General features: G+C 31.6%; 1 protein-coding gene across 1 annotated transcript in view; it reads left to right on the top strand.

Moving 5' to 3' along the window:
- The window catches only part of LOC131853180 (proton-coupled amino acid transporter-like protein pathetic), a 54423-nt gene extending 46635 nt beyond the window's left edge, over positions 1-7788 (top strand). Inside the window, exons 8-10 of the mRNA XM_059204008.1 lie at positions 1037-1249; positions 4293-4462; positions 5741-7788. Of these exons, the coding sequence (XP_059059991.1) occupies positions 1037-1249; positions 4293-4462; positions 5741-6054 (697 nt within the window). The 3' untranslated portion in view covers positions 6055-7788. The remainder of the gene's footprint in view (positions 1-1036; positions 1250-4292; positions 4463-5740) is intronic.
- The last annotated feature ends 8271 nt before the right edge of the window (positions 7789-16059 follow it).

Raw genomic sequence — 16059 nt, 5'->3', positions numbered from 1 at the left:
TTTTTGTGTTTATCAAATACAACCAAATATAAGCTACTTTTTCTCTTTAAAATATTAGTGTTTATTTATTCTTTATGGCTTTAGTTTTAGTTCGTAAAACTTGTACTTTAATTTTAGTAAGAAAATCCCGATATTTGGTCTAAAATATATGTATAAAAAAAATGTAATTGTTAGTTTTTGACACATATTTCAATTATAATATACACTACTATTACCGAACCACTGCTTTCTACGCCACGCCGTGTTGAGTTCAGTGGAAAAGATCTCTTCTAACTATAGTATGTACCATCGCTCACATTGTCTCTAATTAACATTGCTACCCACCTACCACATTGCACTCTAAAATAGACTAATTAAATTACTATATAATAGTTATATTATCTTAAGTAGGCACCCGCCCCGGTTTCGCACGGGTGTACATATAAACCTTCCTCTTGAATCACTCTATCCATTGTTAACAACTGCATTAAAATCTGTTACGCAGTTTTATAGATATAAGTGAAAGTGACTTCATTTTTACACTATGAATAAGATAATAAAGAAATATAAATTAAATATCAATATCTCGATAATTTAATTATAAATTTGCGTAGTTCTGTAGAAAAGTGAAAATATCTGTCGTATATTTTTTTTATGTAATTGGAAACAAGCCAATTTGATTGTAAAGATGGCAATTCGAAAATGGACTCTTTATTATATGGCACGTGAATTTCTATTTTTCATTTGATTATATGTTTTTCAAGATTTACTTACTGTTTAATTAACAGATTCCTATTGTATTTTTCCTAAAACTTGTTATTTAAGTTAAACAATTCAATTTTTATGTATTTTATATAGTGGGGTATGTTACATATTACATGTTTTACATAAGAAAGGTTATGGTGGGGCATGACACTAAAAAGTTTGGGAAACACTGCTCTAAAGCAACTCCCGTATGTGGGCCCCTGAATATCACCCCCTTTAATCACATACATATTACAATAATCTGCATCATTAAAACAATTACATACAAAATCGATCTCTATTCTGTTCACAGCACGGTTATATTTGCAATGGAAGGCATTGGAGTCGTGATGCCGGTCGAGAATGAAATGGCGAAACCTGAACAGTTCTTGGGATGTCCCGGTGTTCTCAACGTGGCCATGACTGTTGTGATATCTCTGTATGGGATCGTGGGCTTCTTTGGTTACATCAAGTATGGAGATGATGTGAGAGGCAGCGTCACTTTAAATCTACCGCAAGATGAAATGTGAGTAAATAAGTTATCAATTATCATTATTAACATTTAATCATCATCGTAGACGATGGTGTAGCAGTTTAGCACGCTGTTTTACTTCCAATCGTTGCGGGTTCAATTCCTCGCACGGTACAAAAATTTGTATTCATGGGTATGATTGTTTGTATCGGTCTGGGTGTTTTTTATGTATTTATAAATTAAAAAGAATCTATGTATTTATATCAGTTGTCTAGTACCCATAACACAAGCTCTGCTTAACTTGGGACTAGGTGGCGCTGCGTGAATTGTCCAAGGATATTATATTTATATATCACGTTTGGACAATTTCTTTTTTATACTACGATGCTGGCAAACAAACATACGGTCCATCGGATGGTAAATGATTACCGTAACCTATGGACGCCAGAGACGCCAGAGGTGTTACATATGCTTTGCCGACCGAGGTTTAATAAGAAACCTTAATATACCCTTCTTGATGAACCCTATACTGTAATATCGTGAGGAAACTTCGGCAGGTAGTTCATTCCATAATCTAAGTGTACGCGGGAGGTACGAGTTCAGTCTAAGTCCTAATAATAAATATGCGGACTTAGACCGTTGGGACTTAGAATAAAAAATTCTGTCAATTTATGTTTCTGACTCTCCGGTGATATTAACAAACCAGAGATAACAACCCCAGTTTTGTTAACCCTTAACAAACCAGAGACGACGAGGAGACTAATTGCCACGTTGGTCTCAAATGTACCATGTATTAATAATGACTCTGATCACCCCATCTAAGGTAATAATCGTGAAGGTACTCTATTATACTACAACAACTCATTTTGGATAGACCGTTATTCTGGGTCTTGTTTTGATGTTATAATAGTGCATCTATATATTATCTATCTAATTAAAATTTCATATTCTCTCTACTAGTTGTTCCCGCAACTTAGTCCGCGTGGAATTTAGCTTTATTTTTCTAAAATAAAAGTCGCCTAAGTTACTCCTTATTACATCAACTACGTGCCAAAAAAAGTCCGTTCAAAATAGATTCAGCTATTTCAGAGATTAGCTGGAACAAACAGACAAACAGACAGACAGACAAATTTTGTAAAAAAAATATTTTGATTTATGTACCGTATTTATATTCATATGCTTCTAGTAAAAATTGGTTATTTCAATATTACAAACAGACACTCCAATTTTATTTATATGTATATATGTATAGATAAAGGTATTTACCTATCTCGACGTTTCGACTAGCACTAGCCGTGGTCACGAGTTGCTTTTATGGCAAATAAATACCTTTATTTGCCATAACATTATTCGAATTAAGACCCGATCAATAATTTAAATAATAATGTAGTATATTTTATTACATCGATCTTTAATAGACATCATTTTACATAGTTTATTACATAAAAGTTCAGAAATATACAAAAGTATATCAAAGAAGAATAAAAGGGAAACACAGACATAAATGATAGGACTATCATAGAACAAAGGTTTTCGCATAAACAATGCCGAAAGAATTCATAGAAAATAAAAAAAAGTACAGAAAGTCGTTTCTTTGATACATAAAATACGATTTACATAAAGACCGTAAAGTACCCTTAATACCTAATAGCCCAAGAGCCCATGACAGGCATACATACGTCTTATTAATAAATGTGAAAGTTCTTGTATGTGAGTCCCTAACACAGGTATGAACGATCCCCACACATGAAACCTGGATCGTGGTTCCTTTGGCAGGTAACAGGTAACAAAAGTGTAAAAATAATATACTTTAGGGGTGCCCGGCGGGGGGTTGGAACCATACTAAGTGTCTGGCAATAAGCAGCGCCAAGTTATAACATTATTATAAACAATATTTTATAAAAAAAATTAGTTTCATTAATTAACGAATTTGATATGAAATTGTATACACCGTTGTTACCCAATATACGCTTTCAATGCGTCTGGTAGGATGATAGAACCAACAAACTGTCTGGCAATTAAGGAAACACAATTTAATAGTTCTCGGTATAATATATATAAAATTTATTCTTTCATAATATAACGTAAATATAATTGGCTCTTGCTGGGGTCTCTCTCTTGTGGGCACTTGCTCTATAATAATAAATAGCTGGATAAATACGTCTTTGAAATGAAGTCTTTTCATAATTATAGGGTCCAGTCGAGTCTTATTTTCTAGGCTTATTAAATATCAACAGATGGTTGATCATAGAATAGAATAGAATAGAAAATCATTTATTCAAATAAACTTACATTGAAGCACTTTTGAATAGTCATTACATTTTTTTAATCTACCGCTCATTCGGAAAGCTGTCTCATCACAAGAAGAACGAGCAAGAAACTTGCGTGTTGCTCTTTTAAATAATTTTATTATTACTTTACTTTACCACACGAACACAATACCAGCTACTTCCATTTGACCGCATTCAGAATCGAGCAGCCAAAATCATTGGTAATCAACGTCTATGTGGCAGACTCGACCCATTGGCTTTGCGGCGAGATATTGCATCTCTGTGATATATGCGATAGAAAATGTCTATCGCATATATCACGGGGAGTGTTCTTAGGAATTATTCGGATTAATACCAGCTGCTGAGTTTCACCACCGTACTACCCGCCAGAAACGGAAATACCATCCTGATCATCTGGATGAATGGCGGTCTTCCACAGTGCGGTTTTCTAGAAACTATTTGCCACGCACAACCACATTGTGGAATTACCTTCCAGCAATGGTATTTCCGAACCGATACGATATTGAAACCTTCAAAAAAAGAGCTTATTCCTTTTTAAAAGGCCTACAACGTACTTGCAATTCCCCTGGTGCTCATAATAAGGGTGGCGGTAATCACTTACCACCAGGTGAGCCGCAAGCTCGTTTTTCCCCTAAACGAAGTCACGGGCACAGCTAGTATATAATAAAATAAAAGTGGAATTTATATGTCGGATCAGATCCAAGGCAGTCTGCTAATTCGAATACCAAAGCCGACAGTTATACAATGCGTGACTACTATAAAGGCTTTTTGTAAAAGATTCATATTATTATTTCTGTTTGTTTCAGTCTTGCACAAAGTGCGAAGATACTAATGGCTCTAGCGATCCTGTTCACATACAGTCTACAGTTCTATGTCCCTATGGAGATGATATGGCGGCAGATACACGAACGTGTCTCTGTGCGTTATGAGAACATCACGCAGATCACTATACGTACCGTCGCTGTTGTTGGCTCAGGTAATTCATAATTAATATAGGAATGCATTCCGTCATACTCGTGAACGGGTGTTGCTTGTAGGGACTAGTCTGTTCAGGTTGCGAAGACTGATTATATTTTTTGTTTTTTGCAATAGCATATGCTGGTGGTTACTTTATTATCCCAAATTTGAATTTAAATGACTCTGTATTATTGTAAATATGTACAACATTTATTTGAAAAGAATACGAGCTGAGTTTATTGTCAGTTCTTCTCATTTCGAAATCATTCCAAAACCGACGGTAGATTTGATATATCATAAGAGTCTGAATAGACCTACATGAATAAAGATATTTTGAATTTGAATTTTGATGTGAAGTAATAGTTGATTAATTTATCATAGATTTTATTTTTCATTTAAGATTTTTTTATCCAAATGTAAAATCAAATAAGTAGTGGAAAAAAACATGAACACTCCAGACACTGGGCAAGCGGTCCTAAAATTAAGAATTTTTGTGAAGTATTTTGTACTTTTTGATGGAGAGTCTCTTTGTTCATGTTAATAATCGGAAAATAATGATATGAATATAGGATCATGTCATTATTTTCCAATTATTATCGTGTTTATATGTAATTATTATAGCATTATAAACATGATTATAATTGTAATTACGGTACGGTAAGCACTATAATTCCTTCCGGACCATGACAATTGTTACCTAATCAAAATATATAGTTTTTTACTAAATGTTTTAACTGAGTAGTAGGGTGATTATTATATTATTAAGAGAAAAGATTTCGTTTCAAACACAGTTTCTTTTTCTATTATTTATTTAATTGAGGCTACTAATGGCCCATATTTTAAATACCTTACAGACATATGAATGATATTGAAATTAATATAAAATATACATAATCTATGTGCTCGCGGCAATGATAATGGCAACTTACACGGTAGCGCCGATACACCGATTGTTATTATTCTTTTTATGTAATTTGAATCGCAAGCAAACAGACCGGCAACGGGTAAGAGGTCTTGACGCCTCTATACATGAACAGCACCAAGGATATCAATCATATGGCGCCCGTGGTGCGTTGCCATTTCGGGGACTAACATAGCATGCTTCTTATTTTGTAATTTCACTGCCTAAAATTGCTTAAACACAGCTGAAAACAAGCTGCTTGGCAATAGATAAATTTACAATTCCATCGGAAATTGTCCAGCAGTAATTAACATACATTGTAAAGCTTAATATTTGTTTAATAGCAGTGTTATTATACTATTTTGATCTGAATAAAGGCTATATTTTTTTTTACAGTGGCTTTGGCTGCCGCCTTCCCTGACTTGGAGCTCTTCATCAGTCTCTGCGGAGCGATCTTCCTCTCCAGTCTCGGTCTACTAACGCCTGCCATTGTTGACACCGTCCACAACTGGGACCGAGGTCTGGGCACCTTTAACTGGATCCTCTGGAAGAACCTATTCATCTCCTTGATATCCCTGATCGCTTTGTTCGCTGGTTCCTACGTATCTATCCAAGGCATGGTCCACAAGTTCAGTGCAACCAACAGCACCTTAGAGATGATACAACCTAATAGTACAATTAATGCAATTAATGGTACATTAGTTTTATGAGCTGTGATTACTGAATTTAACTCATAAAATTAAAATAAAACGCCTCGTATGGTTGTGCGTATTTCTTCTGATACATTATCGTCGTAGGCTCTTTTACTTACCTAATTAGATTATTTTAATAATTAATTAAGTAAATCGACCTTTATATTTGTAAATTTTACTTACATAAGTGCGATAATAAAACTCACGATGAATTTGTATTAAAAAACTTAAAAGTGTTAAAATTTATCGTAAGTTTATTACGTAAGTTAATCTTACAGATGTAAAGTGTATATTATAAATATTGACCGCTAACAGTGATTGGTGTTTTTTTATTAAATTTATATTTTATATTATACATTTAATTCACAAACATCGATTAAATCTATACATATAAGAATCGATCAAATGCATTGTATCGATTTAAAACTGTTCTGCGGTTGTGACTTCGTGATAGAATGATTGTATGAATGTTAGACATTACGTTAATAAAAAAATATACTTTATAAATCACATCACTAAATCGTAAAGATGTATTTAAAGTTTAAATAGTGTTTTTGAATATTTAATATTTGTATATATTGACGATTGACATGTATTTATTAAAATTTTCTATTTTTCTAATTATTAATCATGACAATCGTGAAACGATAAATTTACATATTATATTTATCATTCCCCGTTATGTTTCCATTCAAAATCGATAGATTTTATTCTGAAGCGTGCCATGACTATAACCTATGAAACTGTAAGATTTTATCGATAGAACAAGCAAGGAATATAACATTATAATGGAATTAGAGACAGATAACATGGTAAAAAACTTACAATAATAATTTCATCGAGATATTACAAATAAATAATTTAACCTAATGCAACATATCTGATATAGATACATATATTAATGAATGATAAATGAATGGAATGCGCTAACGGTTTACGCTGGCACCAGTGAAGGATGATAATAGAAGTATTTTCAAAGGTCAGTTAGCACATTATAACGAATGAGAAATTAAACACAATAGTTTCCAGAGGGACAAATTGCTAACAATCTCCTTGCGCCCCAACTACATATATCAATACTATAATATCTGTTTTAGTACAATATTCAAAATGTATTTAGTATTGCCAATTAATGGTGTGCTTGTTTAGTATGAAGGATGTTGTAAACATAAACTTCAACGATTTAGCCAGTTGCCCAACTATTATGAGAATGAACTTTACAGGCTTTAGTTATTACAAAGTGTAGTTTATTACAAATTGATGATAATAAGTATTCTTAACCTATTTTTTTATTTTATTAAGAATAAGAAGATGTAATGTCATTTAATTTACGGTAATTTACTAGGTTAAGGTAGTCCAAGAGACTGTAAACTAGAATATTATTTTTAATCGTACGAAAACTGATAGTAGTATATGAAATTTTAAAAAAATGTATTTTAAGAAAAAATCTGTATATACAAATGTAACTAAAAGAAAAAGATAAGCTGTAAGCATTGCCATGACGATTCCAATTAATCTGATGTTTTATCAATTTATGAATATAAAATAGTTACCATAGTATATAAAATTTGAGAAAATAAGGTTTTATTTAAATCGAATTTATGTTTCATGGTTTCAACCTTAGCTATTTTGTTTTGCTACTTTAAATAACTACTAATAATAATGTTAACAGTTAAGTAAGTTTATTATATATTTAATTTGTTAAGGATCAACACGTAACACTACATATATGATGACTGCGTACAAACAAGCGTCGTTAGTAAGGTTAGGTTTTAGTATGAATTGTAATTGTTACTGAGGGAAACCCGGTGATGACCTAATTCTGAAATTATAGCTAATGATGTTTATGACGAAATAATTAACTACTTATTTACGCTTTTATAGAATGGTTTTTGTCTATCCTCGAGAAGATAGATAATCTGTCTTCACGTCAAACTTCATTACAATTCTTTCAGCCGTTTAGACGTAAAAATATAAACAGACACACCGACGTACTTTGACATTCATAATATTAGGAGGAATTTGTGCCAATTGTTTCTTTAAACGTAACCTAAACGTAAACGTAACTTAAAAAACTAAACTTACAAACGTGCATTGTACGTTTGTATATTAAATGTACTATTTTAATTTATTAATATAACAGAATTGATAATGAAGATATTAAAATACTAGTAATATTGTAATACTAGAAATACACTGTATATATTTCCATTTAATCATATACCGAAGATATAACAAGTCGTAAACCAAGGACAATAATTATTCTTTGAAAAACTGTCCTCGTGGAATGAAAGAGGAAGTAAGAAATAACTTTTATGCCATTTTTACGAATGATTAAAAAAATATTTTCTTATCTCGACCCAATTTTCATGAATACAAATGCTCAGTTTTATAAATACTACAGCGAATTTCGTCTTGTTATTTCTTCATGTATACAATTTTTTCTTTGTATAATTGGTTATTTATTCCTATTGATCATTTATTACTTCACATTCTGCCATATTCTGATAAATGTTTCTACTTTATTCCGAATACATCTTATAAATATTTTCCATTTAATTTCTATTAGCGAATTTGTTAAATAAGTATATACATATATATATAGAAAAAAAGAGTAAATAACTATTTTGACTGTATCCCATAAATATAAAAATAAACAATTTTCGTTTAATCCCTATTAACTAATTACTTAATTAAGAAAAAAAATAATTATTTTTATAAAATTATATATAAAAATAATATTCTGACTGTCGTAATTCATCCGTCCAAAACAGTGAAGTACAATGAATATTAAGTATAACTTGTTTAGTTTTTATATTGAATGTTGTGAATTGATATGTGATACGTAATATTATATAAATACATAAGGATAAATTTGAATAAACGATGTTAACACAATCTTTTTTATTAAAAAGTCATCTAACAAACCTTAATTTGATTGTATATTACTTACTGTTAATTTAACATATTATTAAACTGTATAACCTTGACAAGCCTGTATTGATCTTATAATGAGTTTTATATATCTTCTCATATTTTTCAAATGAGGAATTATTATTTTTCTGTACACACTTTCAACTTAAATAATTTTTATTCAAATAAACCTAATAGAAGCACTTTTGAATAGTCATATCATATTTTTATTATAACTGTCATGCGGGAAGGAAACACGCAAGTTTATTGCTCGTTCTTCTTGTAATGAGTATTGCATTGCGTGTTGCTCATTTAAATTGATATTTTCAGCATTATACATTTATTTACATTGTGTATGAATACAATCTGACAAATATCAAGAATGATAAAAGTAAATTAACATAACAGCTACATGAGTAACAAAATATATAAGTAATCTGTTTGTATTGGGTATGGTAGGCTACAACGAATTGCGGGTGCGGAGAGAGTTATGCCTAGTGTTATATTTATTTGAATTGATTAGGGGTAAAATTAACAACAGCCAGGTGTTGAATTGTGTGGAGTTCTGTGTTCCGGACAATGTATGATGTCGTCGTCGACCGCGACTGCTGGCTGGCTGGCTGCCGCGGGGGCAGCACATACTAGGCAATGCACCGCAAATAGATTTATTTTCTTGTCCTCTGAATGAGTTCACGAAGATCACTTTATTTATTATAAGTTACAATTAATTTAAATAAATAATGTTTGCTGCACTATTGTATTTTTAAAATCACTAGTATCCTGACGACTTAGGCGTAATACCGGTTAGTCAGGGGAGAAACACCTCAATGCCTACAATATTCACAATTACCTATTTCTTATTTGTTTTTATAATAATATAAACACTCGCAACTTTTTCGCTCTAAAACTCCCGCTGCTTACGTTCAATCATCCGTCATCCACCTGTCAATGTCACATAGATTACTTTGGCTCTGGCCTCTGACGTTCCGTTTCAGGTTACATGATTATTGACTTTACCATTTTTAATTAATGGTGCGTCACACGATAGTTAACAGTCGGCCATCCTGCAATAGTGTCTGGCCCAGACACATAGGTAACTGATGAGCGTAGTCATGCTTATCAAAGGATATAGTGTCTACAGGATCATATAACAAATACTAAACTAAATAAACTAAAGATACACATTACTTTCATAACATTGACTATCTTAGTATACTGTCAAAGGTTTACAATCTAAAATCAATACTAACAGAGCTAAGTTTCGGCATGCATTAAGAAATGCACAAAATATAACATAACATATATTAATTTACATAATCCAAATCACCCAAAAACATGAACAACCTTTTAGAGTAACAAACAATTATTTTGCGGTGATTGACTTCTATGAGTCAGTCTGTAACATATCACCATTACAATGTAAGTTTCCGATCTTATTAACATTGCATTTTTTTTTTATACCTCCAAAATAGAACTTGACATTTCTCGTCATGAATATTTTAACGGATAAATTTAACATATCACATTACAAAAGGTAAAACTTAATTACCTACATATATAGAGAAAAAAATATAAAGGGAAAGTAATATTCTCGTGACATAAAATTAGAACAAAATCGCTGCCTGCCTTCACCTAACCAATAGAAAATAACAGGTCAATATTATTCAAGTGGTTCTAATACCCTCAATACTACTACTACTATTTTACTTCGACGATACTCTTGATTCACCAAAGAATTATTTTAATATAACATAATTCATTGAATTTCAGTTATGATTTACTTAATAATACCATCAGCTCACTGGTCAAGTAATCTATTGCACCCCTTGAACCCTGTACATTTAGGGGACTATAAATGATTGTAGATACTGATCTCAATTTTCTTTACAACACCAGTTTAACATAAACCAAAACCCACTGTTCCAGATTAATGTGAAATAGAAATAATCTTTATTCAAACAAACTCAACACAAGCACCCTTGAGTAGTCAAGTTCCTTGAATCTATCGCTCATTCGGAACGCAGTCTCATCACAAGAAGAATAAACGAGAAACCTGTGTGTTGCTCCTTTAAATAAATATTGATTTACTTATATTTAATTAACAACAAGGATTAGGCATGCGGCAATCAACATAAAAACCGCCACGCACCCAATCTCCGCTCAATCAGACAACATTGACAGCGCTATGAATTTCAAGTTAGATATTTTCTAAAAAAAACACTGATTTATAAATGATGACATTTATAAATTCTTCAATTTTATAATAAGCCTTTTTTTTTTTTACAAAGAAAATACTTTATGACACATTTGATTTCTTTTTCTGGCAAATTGAGTACAGACTCCGGGAGTCCGTTGCAAAACCCTGCGCAATCTCCATAAAACGAATTACCAACTTTCGTTAAACGAACGTGAGTTTAGTAAGTCTACTATTCACTTTATATTTAATCGATGGTATTCGTAGCCACTTCGGCCATCCAACGTTATCGAAGGGCCTCATTCGATATTATCATAACAGTTAACATCGGGTAATATAATAAAATTAAAATCATATAAAATTTAGTTTGAGATAATTTACATACTTAAAATATGAAAGTTGCCACTGACAACTACACATTACATTTCAACATCATGAATTCAGTCTTTGTTATATTTTCCCGCCTTAAGTTGTATCACTTAATTTTTCACACCAGGTACTAGTCAGCATCTCTGCAAACACGGCTGCCTAGCTAATTAGTGAAATACCTGTTAAAACAAAACATTAAAAAAATGCCACCGCTTGCGCACTATGAGCTACGGTCTCAACAGATCTGGATTTTATTAGACTCAGCCACCGCTTGCCCGCACAAGGAGCTACGGCCTCAAACTGGTCAAATTCTCATTAGACTCAGCCACCGCTTGCCCACACAAGGAGCTACGGCCTCAAACTGGTCAGATTCTCATTAGACTCAGCCACCGCTTGCCGCCACAAGGAACTATGGGCTCCAACTGAAACACATCAAATATTTAACAACTGGTCATTTTCTCAATGAGGCATTCACCGCTTGCGCACGCAAGGAGTTACGGCCTCCAACTGGTCATATTCTTTATGGTACTATGCTATTTTTACTTCAGCCTCAAGTGCTCTACATTGCAACTCAACTATGGGTTATATGCACTCCCATCAAAATTTACTATTATTATATTAATCTCATAATTTCATCAAAGTATTGCAAATCATTTTTCCATTGTCATATCAACCGCCCGTTCTATTAGCCATTTTGAATTATGAAATTCAGCTTGTCATCGATTGTAACTCATCATTGTATCACTAGCATTCCTTAATCTTTCAGATCTATTCGTTCATGTACAACTCTTCACCGCGTATATTTACCGACTATTTTCCATCGAGGTGTATCAAATTTTACCTTGTGATCGTCCTTACTACAATCTTGCAGTGTAACTATCTTGTACACCTCGAGCGCTTTATTCATAATATTTCTAAAGTGTCTGTATACGGTGTCTGGGTTCTATAAATTAGCACCTCTTCTAATTTCCCATTAATTACAACACATTTTCTAAAATATTCTGCGTATTCGGCTGTAACTTTCTGCTTACTAGCAGACCATGTTATCAAGCCATTAGTTATATTTAAATTCCAGACACATAAAATCAGTTCTGAAAGGATTAATTTCAATTTAAACTATTTAGTTTAGTTAGTACAATAGTCAATCCGATTTCTCCAAAGAGCGTTCAGCCACACATACAAGTGCATATAGGTGCTCAGACTAATCTATGGAATCAAATGCCCAGCATTTGATTGCGTTGATCATTACTTATAAAAATTTTAACTTAACCAAATATTTGAAAACAACATCACCGTTATTATTATAAACTTCCAATATCTCTACACCTGTAATTTTGTACAATTCAACATTAAAACACCCTCACTTATTTAATACATCCGTTCTCGTATGCTATGCAAGTGACAACATCAATTCTTATATGTTGATGAGTTCACTATTAAAAGCCTTAGTTAACACTTTTATTTTACTTCAACTCAACAATTATGTCAAAAGTTACAATGGTCTAAATACAACACATCCAATCTCATATTCAAGTCAATTGAGTCAACATGTATACCAACAATTCTTACATGCTCGTTAATTTAGCATTATACCCTTCGATTATTCTCTTTTTTTTTTTTTAATCAATTAAAATCTTAATATACAATATCTCAAGATTTAACAAAGGTTAACTAGAAATTAATAAAATTGGCAAAACCATCTACAACAGTAATTTATAACTGTAAACTGTAATCCTTAACAATATTTAACTTTCTTATATCTTAACTTTCATTTATATCCTCTAGTAACTTTTCTTATATATTCCTGGGATTAAATTGACAGATATAGCCTTACTTCCACAACTTATATTCTCTCTCATTTTATTTGCATTGGATATAAAGGTCTTAAAACAGTTATAGGTTCAATAGGATCCTTTCAACTTAAATCTAGTATACCCATGTACACTTTTCAAAACTTTAATGCTCATACATTTAACAACAATCAATTGTCCTTTTGTTTTTTTTTTCTTTTAACTACCTGTGCTTCTTAAATTTGTATTCACTATAATACCATTATAATTAAAGAACAATGGCTCAGCTCGCAAACATTTTCTCAACAAATACTTCTCTATAACATGTAAAACTTACAACTTAGACCATGCAATATTTATTTTTCATTCTACATATATGCTATTCATAAAGTAGTTTATTATCCATCAGTAAACCATATAAAAATCTCATAAATTACGCCAGTATCCATATTCATAAACCAGCTCGTCCATACTGACTATCCACGTCTCTCCCTATGGAAGTTTGCATCCAGTCTTTTCCTGCTGTTTCCTTTTTTTTTTCTTATGTCATCTGCTTATCTTTTTTTCTGCTGTCCTACTTTTCTTTTGTCTGTCGTCTCTGCCATTTTCTTATATATATTCTTTGGCTATCACTGGTCTCTTGGCTTATAAATTTTTCATTTCATTATATGGCGTCATACAATCCAATCAATCACAATACTATTTAAATGTTAAATAGGCATTACTATATGTATTTATACCTGTACATGATACAATCTTCTTTTGAATCATTGCTATTTATATATTTTTTTTTCTATAAATTATACTGATACTGTGCTTGTGAATCACTGTTCATCCCAACAGATACCAACATCTTACTTTCAATCTAAGTTACATTTGCAGTGATTAACTTGTGTTCACAAGATAATTAGGATATTTCCTATTCTTCTTTTTTTTTTTTTTTACTTATATATTCCTGTCATAGCTATACCGAAATCGCCATGCACTGTCCTCTACAGTACAGTAGATTCACAGAAGATAATTGGAAGTGTGGCACAGTATAGGAGTGCTATCTTCATAAAACTGACTAACTTCAGTCTCATCCTCTTTGGTAACAAAGTTATATTAAATAAAACAAACCACATGCTTATAAAGGCATAGCATAAAACACCAACAATCAGGAATTCTCATAAATATATAACGGTTGTATAGAATGGGAACGAATTTCCATGCATGGAAAGTTATGCAGCCTATTAATAACCACATTACCAAGGTCATCAGCAAAGTTTTCTAGAATATCCATATCTCTTTACTTTCCTAACAATCTTGTCTGTCTGTGTCTCATAATTTTCCTCTATAATAATTTTAAAGCTTATGTACTTTGAATATCTTAACATTGCCTCCCACAGAGACTATTTAATAATAACTAATTAATATACAGAAACTTCATTAGTCAAATCATAAAATATTTTATAATCCTGTAGTATACAAATACATAAAAGGTAAGTTACATAAACCATTTAAAAATAGTATCCAATTTTTCCTTTCTCCTCTATTTCACCATATCACAGTTTACATGTATTCACTTAATTCTCTCCCATCTGTCCATACCCATATACAACAAAAGAGTGCTATGCACTCATTTATTTCCATTTTCCTGCCATAATATCTGAATTATAAAGTTTATTATCCAAATTTCACAATTCTAGACCACACTGTTTGACACAATCCATGTGCTAACTTCAAGATGAGTTCATTATTAACTCATGAATGCTTTAAATCAGTTATTATCATCTTCTGATATACATTTATTTATATTAATATTAAATAATATATTCTATATATTCTATTTTTTTTTTTTTTATTATCTGTACTTCACAAATATATAATACAATTTGAATTTAAACAATTATGATTTCCTCCTTGGTTGACATTTCAATTCCAATACAGATTTAACAATGAATCTGTCCACTTTATAGTTTCTTAGTACTGTCATTCTACAAATGACACTAAATAATAAAACTCAATGGATAACTTCTTCAGTTCATTAGCTTATGCAGTACACAAGATTGGACAATATAGCAATACATTGCAATATATTACAATAGTCTATTTTCATTATTGTGATAACAATTGTCTTATGTTGTACATATTCATATTATAAAATCATGACATTTTGTGCAATTTACTGTATGGAGAGTTATAACTCATCAAAAGGCAAATACTCTCACTGTTGCGACTCAATATATATATCCAAACATTCTGTATGTACACAAATATTAACTTATTTCCAAAAACTTTTATTCATATTCATAACACTAATAGTAAATTTAAAGACAAACTTGTTGCTCAAGTATTGTTTAGAAAATTCAAGAGGTTTCTTGTACAATCAAGACCCAACAACATCCATTTCTGGCTTTACCAAAAGCCTTTGTTTAGGTTAAAAGAAAACTTCATAGTTTACAAAACTGAACCATGTAAGAATAGTCTTACCTGTAATCTATCACTTTCTAACATGTCACATATTAATTGGGTGCTTATGAATTCCAACAATCACTTACTAAACATTGTCTCAAATGACAAATGTACATAGCTACAGGTACCTGTACAGGACCTTTAAGTACCTTTATTGATCAACAATGGCTGCTAAGGGCCATTCTAATGAATTTCAAGAGAAGCATCAAAGAAGTGAACCAATTGCTCAAACATATAATACATTCATTATGAGCATACATATAATATATATAATTCCAGCATAATATATTTTTGAGCAATTGG

Source organism: Achroia grisella, unplaced genomic scaffold, assembly GCF_030625045.1.
Source record: "Achroia grisella isolate CSIRO2021 unplaced genomic scaffold, CSIRO_AGI_Agris_v1 utg900, whole genome shotgun sequence".
NCBI lineage: Eukaryota > Metazoa > Arthropoda > Insecta > Lepidoptera > Pyralidae > Achroia > Achroia grisella.
Note: the sequence above shows the minus strand (reverse complement) of the source record. Positions and strands in the feature narration are given on the sequence as shown.